This window comes from Salmo trutta, chromosome 3 (assembly GCF_901001165.1).
Source record: "Salmo trutta chromosome 3, fSalTru1.1, whole genome shotgun sequence".
In the NCBI taxonomy this organism is placed as follows: Eukaryota; Metazoa; Chordata; class Actinopteri; order Salmoniformes; family Salmonidae; genus Salmo; species Salmo trutta.
In genome coordinates, this window is record NC_042959.1 from 6,314,255 (window position 1) to 6,328,598 (window position 14,344).

General features: G+C 44.1%; 1 protein-coding gene across 4 annotated transcripts in view; it reads left to right on the forward strand.

Annotated features, from left to right (window-relative positions):
- LOC115167133 (arf-GAP with Rho-GAP domain, ANK repeat and PH domain-containing protein 3) overlaps positions 1-9,042 on the forward strand; it is a 51,222-nt gene extending 42,180 nt beyond the window's left edge. For 2 of the 4 annotated variants that reach the window (XM_029721246.1, XM_029721270.1), the window contains exons 26-32: positions 1,737-1,865; positions 2,064-2,200; positions 2,347-2,465; positions 2,811-2,874; positions 3,073-3,216; positions 6,235-6,273; positions 7,412-9,042. In XM_029721246.1, coding sequence (XP_029577106.1) covers positions 1,737-1,865; positions 2,064-2,200; positions 2,347-2,465; positions 2,811-2,874; positions 3,073-3,216; positions 6,235-6,273; positions 7,412-7,885 — 1,106 coding nt within the window. In that variant the 3' untranslated portion in view covers positions 7,886-9,042. The remainder of the gene's footprint in view (positions 1-1,736; positions 1,866-2,063; positions 2,201-2,346; positions 2,466-2,810; positions 2,875-3,072; positions 3,217-6,234; positions 6,274-7,411) is intronic. The other 2 variants (XR_003870443.1, XM_029721260.1) reach the window with 2 other exon arrangements.
- The last annotated feature ends 5,302 nt before the right edge of the window (positions 9,043-14,344 follow it).

Sequence of the window (14,344 nt, forward strand, 5' to 3'; positions counted from 1 at the left end):
GTCTCTCTCTGGGTGAGGAGCATTAGATTACTATCTCTCTCTGGGTGAGGAGCATTATTATTTCCTTTTACCTTTATTTAACTAGGCAAGTCAGTTAAGAACAAATTCTTATTTACAATGACGGTGGGTTAACTGCCTTGTTCAGGGGCAGAACGACAGATTTTTACCTTGTCAGCTCGGGGATTCGATCTTGCAACCTTTCGGTTACTGGCCCAACGCTTTAACCACTAGGCTATCTGCCGCCCGCCTTACTATCTATCTCTGACTGGGTGATGAGCAGGATATTACTGTATCTGACTGGGTGATGAGCAGGATATTACTGTATCTGGCTGGGTGATGAGCATGATATTACTGTATCTGACTGGGTGATGAGCAGGATATTACTGTATCTGACTGGGTGATGAGCAGGATATTACTGTATCTGACTGGGTGATGAGCATGATATTACTGTATCTGACTGGGTGATGAGCGTGATATTACTGTATCTGACTGGGTGATGAGCAGGATATTACTGTATCTGACTGGGTGATGAGCAGGATATTACTGTATCTGACTGGGTGATGAGCAGGATATTACTGTATCTGACTGGGTGATGAGCAGGATATTACTGTATCTGACTGGGTGATGAGCAAGATATTACTGTATCTGACTGGGTGATGAGCAGGATATTACTGTATCTGACTGGGTGATGAGCAAGATATTACTGTATCTGACTGGGTGATGAGCAATTTATTACTGTATCTGACTGGGTGATGAGCAAGATATTACTGTATCTGACTGGGTGATGAGCAGGATATTACTGTATCTGACTGGGTGATGAGCGTGATATTACTGTATCTGACTGGGTGATGAGCGTGATATTACTGTATCTGACTGGGTGATGAGCAGGATATTACTGTATCTGACTGGGTGATGAGCAGGATATTACTGTATCTGACTGGGTGATGAGCAGGATATTACTGTATCTGACTGGGTGATGAGCAGGATATTACTGTATCTGACTGGGTGATGAGTGTGATATTACTGTATCTGACTGGGTGATGAGCAGGATATTACTGTATCTGACTGGGTGATGAGCAGGATATTACTGTATCTGACTGGGTGATGAGCAGGATATTACTGTATCTGACTGGGTGATGAGCAGGATATTACTGTATCTGACTGGGTGATGAGCAGGATTTTACTGTATCTGACTGGGTGATGAGCAAGATATTACTGTATCTGACTGGGTGATGAGCGTGATATTACTGTATCTGACTGGGTGATGAGCAGGATATTACTGTATCTGACTGGGTGATGAGCAGGATATTACTGTATCTGACTGGGTGATGAGCAGGATATTACTGTATCTGACTGGGTGATGAGCAGGATATTACTGTATCTGACTGGGTGATGAGTGTGATATTACTGTATCTGACTGGGTGATGAGCAGGATATTACTGTATCTGACTGGGTGATGAGCAGGATATTACTGTATCTGACTGGGTGATGAGCAAGATACTATGATCTCTGACTGGGAAATACTATAGAAATTCTAAAAACATCTCAAAATAGCATTTAGTTCTAATAACAATAAAATAATAAAAAGTAAATAAAATGAAACTACACAGTATCATGTCCTTCTGTGAAATACAAGTGGAATACAACTGGACTGTGAGAAAGTCTTCATGTTTCAAAGAGAAGCTATCCCAGAATAGTTGTTTATGTAATGTTCAAATGTTGTCTATCGTCCATAGAGCGCCCCCTACACCCCAAAGAGAAGGTGCTGGAGCAGGCACTACAGTGGTGTAAAATGGCTGATCCTAGTTCAGCTTACCTGGTGGTGAAGAGAGTTCCCAGAGGAGAGGGCATCAACATCCTCACTGGTAAATGCTGTACAGCCCAGAGAAAGAAGAAACTATTGAGCTACATCTATCGAAACAATCACAATCAAATTATATTTTTTGGGGGGGGATCGTCGATTTTTAATCAGCCCAATTTCTTGTTGCTCTTACGTTCGTACGTGACGTATTGTTTTATTTGAAGACTGTCTTTGTTATACACAGTCTGATTTCTCTTCACAGCCTACAAGAGTGAGATAATGAAGATGGGAGTTCTGAAGTGTCGTGAAGATCCTCCCAAACTCATCCACGGAAAAGTGTTTCAGGAACACACCTTTCAGATCAAAGATCACAAGCTGCTACTGCTGAAGGACAAAAAGGTATTTCTGCTCTCACGTCGCGGTCACATCTTGGTCATCTGCACTAATTTGGACCCGATGTAGTTTTCACAGGTGGAGCTGTGATTGTCAGTTTATTGTCTGCCCTGTACATATTTTCTTACTGTACAATATGTCTGTCATTTCAGAGCATCAAGCCTGAAAAGGAATGGCCTCTGAAGTCTATGAAGATCTACATGGGAATTCGAAAGAAGCTGAAACCCCCAACTAGATGGGGCTTTACTCTCATGATGGATAAACATCAACTGTTAGTGTCCACTTGCTACACATTATTTTGGTCATCGCAAAGGATGTCTGAAAATCTTCAATCCAACTTCTATTGGATAAGATTAAAACATATGTTTATAGGACACGCATAATGTTTTCTCAAGTATTTGAAATTCCTCATTTGAATTCCTCATTGTTTACTGTAGTGACTGGTCTTGCATGACATCAGATGTTATGATATTATGTAAGTGGACTACATTGTTTAAAGGGAGGGAGGGTGGAATGTCTTGTTTTAGAGCTGCGTCTCCCCTCCCCTTTAAATGACATCTCCTTCCCCTCTCTTTTTTAAGAGCTAATCACTGCTTTGTGTTTTTGTGTCTCCCAGGTACCTTTGTTGCTTTTGTGAGTCCGACCTATGGGACTGGGTCACCAATTTCCTCAAAGCACAGGTATGTTGTGGAGCCTAGTTCCCCTCCCCAAGTGTATGGCTTGTGTTGCATCACTTTTACATTATTTAGAGTTTGCTTCCCCCCATATTTTTGGGGGGGTATAACACCTACGCTTTAGATTTGTACTTTTGTCTGTTTAATTTTATCCATTTGATTCCGTTTTGATTAATTTCTATTCACTTGATTTGCTTGTAACAGAACGATGGCGCCCGACCTCCGGTATTGAGGCGTCACTCCTCCTCAGACATCTCCAAACAGAAGTTTGGGACCATGCCCCTAGTACCAATCAGAGGGGACGGACACGAGAGCAACTCTACCATGCTGTCAGCCAATCAGACTCTGGTACGTTCCAACTCTACCATGCTGTCGGCCAATCAGACTCTGGTACGTTCCAACTCTACCATGCTGTCAGCCAATCAGACTCTGGTATAGTTCCAACTCTACCATGCTGTCAGCCAATCAGACTCTGGTACGTTCCAACTCTACCATGCTGTCAGCCAATCAGACTCTGGTATAGTTCCAACTCTACCATGCTGTCAGCCAATCAGACTCTGGTACGTTCCAACTCTACCATGCTGTCAGCCAATCAGACTCTGGTACGTTCCAACTCTACCATGCTGTCGGCCAATCAGACTCTGGTACGTTCCAACTCTATCATGCTGTCGGCCAATCAGACTCTGGTACGTTCCAACTCTACCATGCTGTCAGCCAATCAGACTCTGGTACGTTCCAACTCTACCATGCTGTCAGCCAATCAGACTCTGGTATGTTCCAACTCTACCATGCTGTCGGCCAATCAGACTCTGGTACGTTCCAACTCTACCATGCTGTCAGCCAATCAGACTCTGGTACGTTCCAACTCTACCATGCTGTCAGCCAATCAGACTCTGGTAGGTTCCAACTCTACCATGCTGTCGGCCAATCAGACTCTGGTACGTTCCAACTCTACCATGCTGTCAGCCAATCAGACTCTGGTACGTTCCAACTCTACCATGCTGTCGGCCAATCAGACTCTGGTATGGTTCTGCAGGAGACAACCATCCACACTCTCTACCTACCCTATACTTTTAAGCCTGTCACACGCTTCCCAGTTGAAATAGTTTGCACATATATTAGGATGACATTTTTGGGGGTTGTGGGTAAAAAATATTTGATATTTTTGTTAGTTTTGGTGTGGCAGTTTTTTTGGGTGTTCATGCATATGACATTTTTTTCTTGAGGTGAGTTGAACTTCGGTAGTCGAAAAGTCTACGCCCCTTTGTCTGTGATTGATCAACAGTACTACTCCTAGTAGGAGCGGGAACTATGCATGGGATTCTTTAATGACGTGTTTGTTGTCATCCAATGATAGACAACTAGTTTTTAAGGCACATTTCTTCACATGAGAAATACTGCAGATGTAAAATTGGTAAAAATGTTAACTATGTTGAGTAAGTGTATAATGGCTATGTTTTTGCTATGGCATCTCAAGAGGGACAAACGGTAATATTGCCGCTTTTTTCCTCGTTTTTCAAGCCGAGTTCTGCTAGGAGCAAACCGAATGTACTCTGGGGAGACTTTAGCTAACCGAACCTAGTCTGGGGAGACTTTAGCTAACCGAACCTAGTCTGGGGAGACTTTAGCTAACCGAACCTAGTCTGGAGAGCCTTTAGCTAACCGAACCTAGTCTGGGGAGACTTTAGCTAACCAAACCTAGTCTGGGGAGACTTTAGCTAACCGAACCTAGTCTGGGGAGACTTTAGCTAACCGAACCTAGTCTGGGGAGACTTTAGCTAACCGAACCTAGTATAGGGAGACTTTAGCTAACCGAACCTAGTCTGGGGAGACTTTAGCTAACCGAACCTAGTATGGAGAGACTTTAGCTAACCAAACCTAGTCTGGGGAGACTTTAGCTAACCAACCCTAGTCTGGGGAGACTTTAGCTAACCGAACCTAGTCTGGGGAGACTTTAGCTAACCGAACCTAGTCTGGGGAGACTTTAGCTAACCGAACCTAGTCTGGGGAGACTTTAGCTAACCAAACCTAGTATAGGGAGACTTTAGCTAACCGAACCTAGTCTGGGGAGACTTTAGCTAACCAACCCTAGTCTGGGGAGACTTTAGCTAACCGAACCTAGTATGGAGAGACTTTAGCTAACCAAACCTAGTCTGGGGAGACTTTAGCTAACCGAACCTAGTCTGGGGAGACTTTAGCTAACCAAACCTAGTCTGGGGAGACTTTAGCTAACCAACCCTAGTCTGGGGAGACTTTAGCTAACCGAACCTAGTCTGGGGAGACTTTAGCTAACCGAACCTAGTATGGAGAGACTTTAGCTAACCAAACCTAGTCTGGGGAGACTTTAGCTAACCGAACCTAGTATGGAGAGACTTTAGCTAACCAAACCTAGTCTGGGGAGACTTTAGCTAACCGAACCTAGTCTGGGGAGACTTTTGACACATCAGTACCACAAATTTTTGTTGATGTTTTTAACTTTGAGAAGATTCCATTAGTCTGTGTACTTCACACATGGAGCCTGTTTTTATTTTTGTATCAAATCTCTCCTTTCTGTCTCCCCTTTCTGTCTCCCCTTTCTGTCTCCCCTTTCTGTCTCCCCTTTGGTGTCTAGTATGTTTACTATTCCGTATATTTCAGTATCCCCCTAAAGCTCTCCCTTTACTGTATAGTATATATGGACTCGTTCTCTATGGACTCGTTCACTATGGACTCGTTCTCTATGGACCCGTTCTCTATGGACCCGTTCACTATGGACTCGTTCTCTATGGACCCGTTCTCTATGGACCCGTTCTCTATGGACTCGTTCTCTATGGACTCGTTCTCTATGGACTCGTTCTCTATGGACCCGTTCTCTATGGACCCGTTCACTATGGACTCGTTCTCTATGGACCCGTTCTCTATGGACCCGTTCACTATGGACTCGTTCTCTATGGACTCGTTCTCTATGGACTCGTTCTCTATGGACCCGTTCACTATGGACTCGTTCTCTATGGACTCGTTCACTATGGACTCGTTCACTATGGACTCGGTCTCTATGGACCCGTTCACTATGGACTCGTTCACTATGGACTCGTTCTCTATGGACCCGTTCACTATGGACCCGTTTCCCTGGCCCAGATTAAGACTAGGTCTGGACTGAAAAGCAAGTCAAAGCATCACGTTGAGTCCAGTAATATGCTTAGTCTGGGTCAGTCTGGGTCAAAGCATCACGTTGAGTCCAGTAATATGCTTAGTCTGGGTCAGTCTGGGTCAAAGCATCACGTTGAGTCCAGTAATATGCTTAGTCTGGGTCAGTCTGGGTCAGTCTGGGTCAGTGTGTCTGTATCTCACGGGTTGTACTAGTGTCATTCTGTCTTTTCTCTGCAGCGAAAGCTTCACGCCAGAAGGACACTCTCCATGTTCTTTGTAAGTATGCACACCCTGATGCTCTGTCATTTCAATGGTGCATGTTTGTGTTACATTCTGTTTTGAATGTTCGTACTTACTTTAATTTTGTGTGGCTCAGTTGGTAGACCATGCTGCTTGCTACATCAGGTGTTGTTTGTTTGCTTCCCACGGGGGACCGGTATGAAAATATATGCACTCACTACTATACGTCGCTCTAGATAAGACCGTCTGCTAAATGACTAAAATGTAAAATATATACAGTATATATTTTGACTTCTCCGCTCATCTAACAAGAAGCTAAGGATGAGAATGGGATGTTTATTTTGAAGGTTGCTATTGGACTTATTTAACGCTCTCCTAACTTCCATAACTAACAGTTCTCCAAAGCCTGTCTCTCTATCTGTGTAAAGAAATTCCCTTGGTTTATACAGGGACTATATCTGACTCAGCCACACCTCCACTTCCTGACAGAAGCCCTGACTTCCTGGTTTTACAGCATCAGGATGTGGATGTTGATGTGGATGTTTGAAGTGTAGACAACAGGATAGACTGGGAGGAGATATTGTTCTCCAGTATTGTTCTGGTTCCATGGCCCTTTGCCTTGAGGGGGAGGCCTGGGAGGCTTAGTGAAGTACCTTCTTGTGTTTTACAGAACAGTCTGCTGTGTCTATTAGGCTACTGGTGTACCAACTGGAACTAGCCCAGCCCCAGCTCCAAATGCATTTACAAGGGAATTGTTTTGCTTGAATTTTTCTTTTGTCCCTCTGCGTTTTAAGTAATTGTCTTGAGGTTGTTGCTGAGGTGCTAGAACAATGGCCAGACCTTAATAAGAGGAAGTCTATTGTTTTCTAAAGTAGTTGTCAAAGAAGGGCAACTCCCTTCCATGTTTGTCCCATTTTAAATGAACCACACGTGTTTCTTTGTCACTGTAATGGCAGATCATCTCCTTAATACCTACCTAGAGTTCCTAACAGATAGCTACTTCTCGACCCCCTTTATTATTATAATAGTTCTACTTCTGCTTTTGCCTCAGGCCTCCCAGATCTTTAAATAGTCTATAATCAAACATACAAATAACTCTGGGTTGGGTTCAAATTCTAATTCCCTCCGTTCTCCCTTCTCTCCCCCCCCCCCCCCCCCCCCAACCTCCACCCAGCCCATGAAGGTGCAGCAGGACTCGTTCGAGGAGCGTCCAGAGAGTACAGAGCCAGAACCCTCAGAGCCTCTGTATGAGGAAGTAGGAGACTTTGGCCTGCAGGTCCTCAAGTCCCTGGAGACCAGCTTCCTCTCCAATAACACCTCAGAGACCCAGGAGGTCCCTGACGGGTCCCTGAGCCTCAGCCTGGGCCCCCGGAAGACCTGCTCCCTGGACCGCATGATCAGCCCCAACCCGGTGCACTCTCTGGGGCTGGGAGGAGAGGGTCTGCTGCCCCCTGCTGGTTCTCTTGATACCCTGGTCCTGGGTGGAGGAGGGGACCTCCAGGAGTTTCCCCAGCCAGCGCCGAGGAGGAGGCAGCAGCACAGGCCCTGTACCTCCTCACAGGAGCTGCTCCTCCAGGAACTGTCCTCCGTCTTCACCAAGACGACAGAGAATGAGGAGAAACTGCCAGGACAGAAGAACGTAATCTGAGGAGAGGAAGAGATATGTGCACCTGTATTGTAGACTCAGGCCAGACAGACAGACAGACAGACAGACAGACAGACAGACAGACAGACAGACAGACAGACAGACAGACAGACAGACAGACAGACAGACAGACAGACAGACAGACAGACAGACAGACAGACAGACAGAACACTGTAACAGCATGGAAGTACCGACACAACCCATTTGTTTGGGCGGTGTGTCAAAAATACATGATCAGATATGAATAAGCAACCATTTACTTATGTTTTATCCTACAAACTACTTACTGTTCTGCTATCACTGGTATGCACAGACCCGTTTTATATTGAAAGATGCTTATTGGATTTTAACAACCTTGCTAATTGCTTTAGCTATGAACTATGGGATACCTTTTTGTACTTGTTTTTGAATAGTTTACTAAACGACTGAGGGAGAGGAGAAATGGATGCTTCTCTCATGCATGTCTGGCGGTGATGCGTTAGGCATTAGACCATTATTTTTGTTAGTATTAAACAACTGGATTTTAAATATAAATGTGTTACAGTCTCTGTATGTAATAATTTATTTTTAAAGAATATTTTATCAACTTTTTTTTGTAAAAGCTGTGAAAGTAAGAAAAGGAGAGCTTTGCTTTTAGAAGTTACACTATCTGGCCAGAAGGTGGCAGTATGCACTATCTCCTAGACAGACACAGATAATCCAGTGTGTTGCTACACTATCTGGCCAGTAGGTGGCAGTATGCACTCACTATCCTTTATAGTACAAATGGATTCTTAGTTTTATTCACCATGCACAACCACTGTATGATGTGAATACAGACAAATATAATGATTGTTAGTCGCACTACATCTGAATATTCTGAATTCATGTTTACACTTCCAAGTCTAATGCTTTTTCATTAATTTGCCATGTTCAAGATATCCTCCTTTTTCATCAGTCTAAATGGATAATAATATATTCCAATTTCACTGCCTTTGTCAAGTGTCTATAGTGTGTTATAATGGATTTTCCTGCATTGTCGCCCATTAGTCATTATTCACAACTTACTGTAAATAGTGTACATTATTCTGTATGCTTATACCATTTCAATATTCATTATGCAGTATTTCACGTTGTTGCTACATGAAGGAATATATTAAATATGATATTTTTTGTTTTATGATACGTCCAATTTCTTAATTTTCTGTTTAAGGATTGAGAATTTGATAAACAATTTGATAAACAAAAAATAAGAAACCCGCGCTCTGCTTTTTAATATATCATGGTCCAAACACACCAAGACAGTTGTGAAAAGGGCACGACAAAACCTTTTCCCCCTCAGGAGATTTGGCACGGGTTCTCAGATCCTCAAAAGGTTCTACAGCTGCACCATCGAGAGCATCCTGACCGGTTGCATCACCGCCTGGTATGGCAACTGCTCGGCATCTGACCGTAAGGCGCTACAGAGGGTAGTGTGTATGGCCCAGTACATCACTGGGGCCAAGCTTCCTGACATCCAGAACCTATATAATCGGCGGTGTCAGAGTAAAGCCCATAAAAATCTCCAGTCACCCAAGTCATAGACTGTTCTCTCTGCTACTGCACGGCAAGCGGTAACGGAGCGCCAAGTCTGGGACCAAAAGGCTCCTCAACAGCTTCTACCCCCAAGCCATAAGACTGCTGAACAATTAATAAAATTGCCACCGGACTATTTACATTTGACACCCCCCCCCCCCCCCCCCCCCCCCCACCACCACCTTTTTTTGTACACTGCTGCTACTCGCTGTTTATCATCTACATGTACAAATTACCTCAACTAACTGGTGCCCCCGCACACTAACTCAGTACCGGTATCCCCTGTATATAGCCTCCACACTAACTCAGTACCGGTATCCCCTGTATATAGCCTCCACACTAACTCAGTACCGGTACCCCCTGTATATAGCCTCCACACTAACTCAGTACCGGTATCCCCTGTATATAGCCTCCACATTGACTCTGTACCGGTATCCCCTGTATATAGCCTCCACACTAACTCAGTACCGGTACCCCCTGTATATAGCCTCCACACTAACTCAGTACCGGTATCCCCTGTATATAGCCTCCACATTGACTCTGTACCGGTATCCCCTGTATATAGCCTCCACACTAACTCAGTACCGGTATCCCCTGTATATAGCCTCCACACTAACTCAGTACCGGTATCCCCTGTATATAGCCTCCACACTAACTCAGTACCGGTATCCCCTGTATATAGCCTCCACACTAACTCAGTACCGGTATCCCCTGTATATAGCCTCCACACTAACTCAGTACCGGTATCCCCTGTATATAGCCTCCACACTAACTCAGTACCGGTATCCCCTGTATATAGCCTCCACACTAACTCAGTACCGGTATCCCCTGTATATAGCCTCCACACTAACTCAGTACCGGTACCCCCTGTATATAGCCTCCACACTAACTCAGTACCGGTACCCCCTGTATATAGCCTCCACACTAACTCAGTACCGGTACACCCTGTATATAGCCTCCACACTAACTCAGTACCGGTACCCCCTGTATATAGCCTCCACACTAACTCAGTACCGGTACCACCTGTATATAGCCTCCACACTAACTCAGTACCGGTATCCCCTGTATATAGCCTCCACACTAACTCAGTACCGGTACCACCTGTATATAGCCTCCACACTAACTCAGTACCGGTATCCCCTGTATATAGCCTCCACACTAACTCAGTACCGGTACCACCTGTATATAGCATCCACACTAACTCAGTACCGGTACCCCCTGTATATAGCCTCCACACTAACTCAGTACCGGTACCACCTGTATATAGCCTCCACACTAACTCAGTACCGGTACCACCTGTATATAGCCTCCACACTAACTCAGTACCGGTACCACCTGTATATAGCCTCGTTATTATTTTATTGTTACTTTTTCTTATTTTTTACTTTAGTTTATTAGGTAAATATTTTCTTAACTCTTCTTGAACTGCATTGTTGGTTAAGGGCTTGTAAGTAAGCATTTCACGGTAAGGTCTACACTTGTATTCGTTGCATGTGACAAATAAAGTTTAATTTTGAATTGAGCTTCATGTATCAAAGCTCTGACGAAACGAAAGGCCTTGAGGCCGATAGTGTCACTGTTCTTTAATAAGTTTAACTTATTAAGAGCAGTGTGTGGCTTCCATCTTATTCAACTGTTACCATGCACCTGCAAAAAATATAGCTCAGATGTACGAGTGCCTTTTTTAAAAAATGTTACATTTGTATATGCAAGTAGAGTGTGAAGTAGCACAGCACTAGTGTCTGAGTAAGTGATGTTTAAATGTTAAGTCATGGTTCTTTCATTACCTGGTGCTCTTCTGTCTTCTTACTGCCTTGATGGTGACACCTCATGCTAAAGAATCACCCTTCTCTGTATATCCTCTTTGTCCAATCAGAGGCAGATATTTTAAAGTCAGACTTTGTTTTTAGTAGATTGTTTTTAATCTAGCATGGGGTCTAGATTAAAGAGAAACAAATGACAAAGGATGCCAGGTCGGTAGAGTAGGAGACGAGTTTAACAAGTGCCTTTTGTCATCTGTACATTGTCAGTTTGTTTCTCCTGACCTCTGACCTGAGAAGCCTTTTCAAACCTGAGACAGATCTATATTTAGAAAAATGTTCAACAAATAACCAGGTAGTGCAGAAGGCTTTCCTCATCACCTCCTCCTCCTCCTCCTCACGGTAACTGATTTGTGGTTTTAAAAAATAACTCATGAACGTTACACTTTATTACTTGTTGCCAAACGGTAATTTTCTACTGTTTTAAAATCTTTAATTCCAATTTCCATCTTTGACACCAGTTTGTTCCAGCTTCCATCTCTGACACTGGTTTGTTCCAGTTGGAATAGATGCAGTCAAAAAGACTATCCCTCCCTGATGTCAACGCTTCTACCACTTTCCCCTTCTATCTGCCACTCTCCCCCCCTCTCCCCAACTCTCCCCAACTCTCCCCTTCTCCAGGGGCGGACTTAGTGATTTGGAGGCCCCAGGCAGAGGCCAGTCTGAGTCCCCCCTCCTATGTGTGTGCACAACATTTTGTTAGCGGTTTTATAGTAATGACACGTAATTTAACTATAAAAATGTATTCCCTTTTAATGTGCCATGTACACAACCAGTCATGTTTTCATCTGATTGTCAAAACAAAACAGTTCAATAAGTAGGTTATCTTTGCACGTTCATCCAAAGTAATTCAGTCATCTTCCCCCGCCAACTTTCCTTAGTTTCAGCCACCTGCAAATGTATCTCAACAGAGAAAGCATCCGAGAGAGTGAAACGGTGCAACAGTGAAACAGTGTCTTACTATTATTTGTAGCCTTTGTATCTGATGACATGCCATACTCTTTTTGGACAGAAAGCATCAGGACAGACATGTCCTCTGCCTTCATGGCGATGGCAGTATTATCAGCAGCACCTGTCTAAACAAATGCTTTAAGTCATTTTTCTGTTAAAATTAAATCCTCTTTATTTTTATTTTCTTTGCCCACGCTAAAAGCACCTCATTGCTGCCTCAAGTGGAACATGGGGGGTCCTTGAGTGGAGCGGGTGGGTTGGGGGGCTCAAGTGGAGCATGGGGGGGCCTCGAGTGGAGCATGGGGGGGTCTCGAGTGGAGCATGGGGGGGCCTCGAGTGGAGCATGGGGGGGCCTCGAGTGGAGCATATGGGGGGGCCTCGAGTGGAGCATGGGGGGGCCTCGAGTGGAGCATATGGGGGGGCCTCGAGTGGAGCATATGGGGGCCTCGATGATGTGAGGGCTGAGGCAGTTGCCTCTCCTGCCTAATAGTAAGTCCGCCGCTCCCCTTCTCTCCCCTCCTCTCCTCTCTTCTTCCTTTCTCTCCCCTCCTCTCCCCTCCTCTCCCCTCCTCTCCCCCTTCTCTCTTAACCAGTAGCTTTCAGATGCAAAATAAGCAGACATATGGAGAGGAGGTCTTTCTCCGGCCCTCCTAAAGTTTCAGATTGTATGACAAATCACGTCCCCCCGCCCCCCCTCCCCTGCCCCCCCCCCCCCCCCCCCCCCCCCCCCAACCCCACACAGACTCAGCAGACAAACAGCTTCATTAGAGTGAAAGAGGGAGTTTTTGCAGCTTTGTCGAGTCAAGCTCAGGCCCTTTCCCTTCTCAATGCACCGGCTTCAACTTATTGCACTCCAAACCATATGGCTCAGTCGAGACGCCACAAGTGATGCCATCTCTGCAACAGAACCTTACCAGAGAAGTCCAGTTCAGGATACTAGACAGGCTAGCACCAAGAGTTGTGGTATAGAAACATATAGGAATATAGTCAACCATTGTCAGCATACAGGGAACGGTCGAATGTAACAGAAGGGTTGGAACTCCAAAAATGTATTATAATACTGTTATTACTATATTATAACCATGATCAGAATGATTATTCAGCTGAATCATATGAAGACATGTACAGGGTAATAATAAAGCATAATAAACTGCTGTTATATAACAGAAAGCCGTCTCCTGGGTGTACAGCACATAGACGTGGTGTTGCCAACAGCTCCAGGGACCACATCCCTTCCAGGGGCCTATGACCATACGGTGGTGTTTACTCTGCTGATGAGGTCAGGTTCTACATCACAGTAAAGCATTGCTGTATATTTGTTCTTCTTTTAACACTGTTTGAAACCTGCAGAAAACCGTTTCCTCAATCTGCTCAGCCGTTTCCATAGAGCTTTAGAACTACAATGCGTTTAGAGACACCGTGCTCATTGTGGACCCTAATGCAGGGTAAACTAGAGGTAAATTATGCACTTGTGTAAATACATGAAGACAAGTGAATAGGATTTGTATGTAGACCAGAACATGTGATTGATAGCAGTAGGTTCACGAGCCTCGGCAGTTTAGAAACCGCTTCACAGTGAGGCCACCCTATTAGCATTCAGACTGCCCTAAATGAGATTCCATTACATTAGAATAATAGCACCTGTTTGGAAATCTAATTTAGCTAAGATGTTACCAAATCAAAAAAGACAGGTATCACAGATAGAAGCATAATTGAGGGATGGCTGACTCTCTCGCAAAACACAAACAAGTAGGTGTATGGTTAAATAGAGGAAGGTGGGTGCGTAGATGTGGGCTATCCATAGGCAAACAATAGCATCCATCTACAGACAGCATGCCCACTTTACGTGTTCAGCATACCTGCTTTGGAGGGAGCTGTATGTACTTTCATATATAATACTAAATAAATATTTATTGAAAAAACGATTTCATTTGGATAAAATGTTTTTCACTCTAATTATGGAAAATGTACACAAACAAATAACTATTAACCGTAACATTGGAATGATTGTGTGAGTGAAGTAGCATCACCTAAAACAGAATTAAACACCTATTTATTTATTTATACCAGAGTTCTGATGAATTAAACACCTATTTATTTATACCAGAGTAGTGATGAATTAAACACCTATTTATTT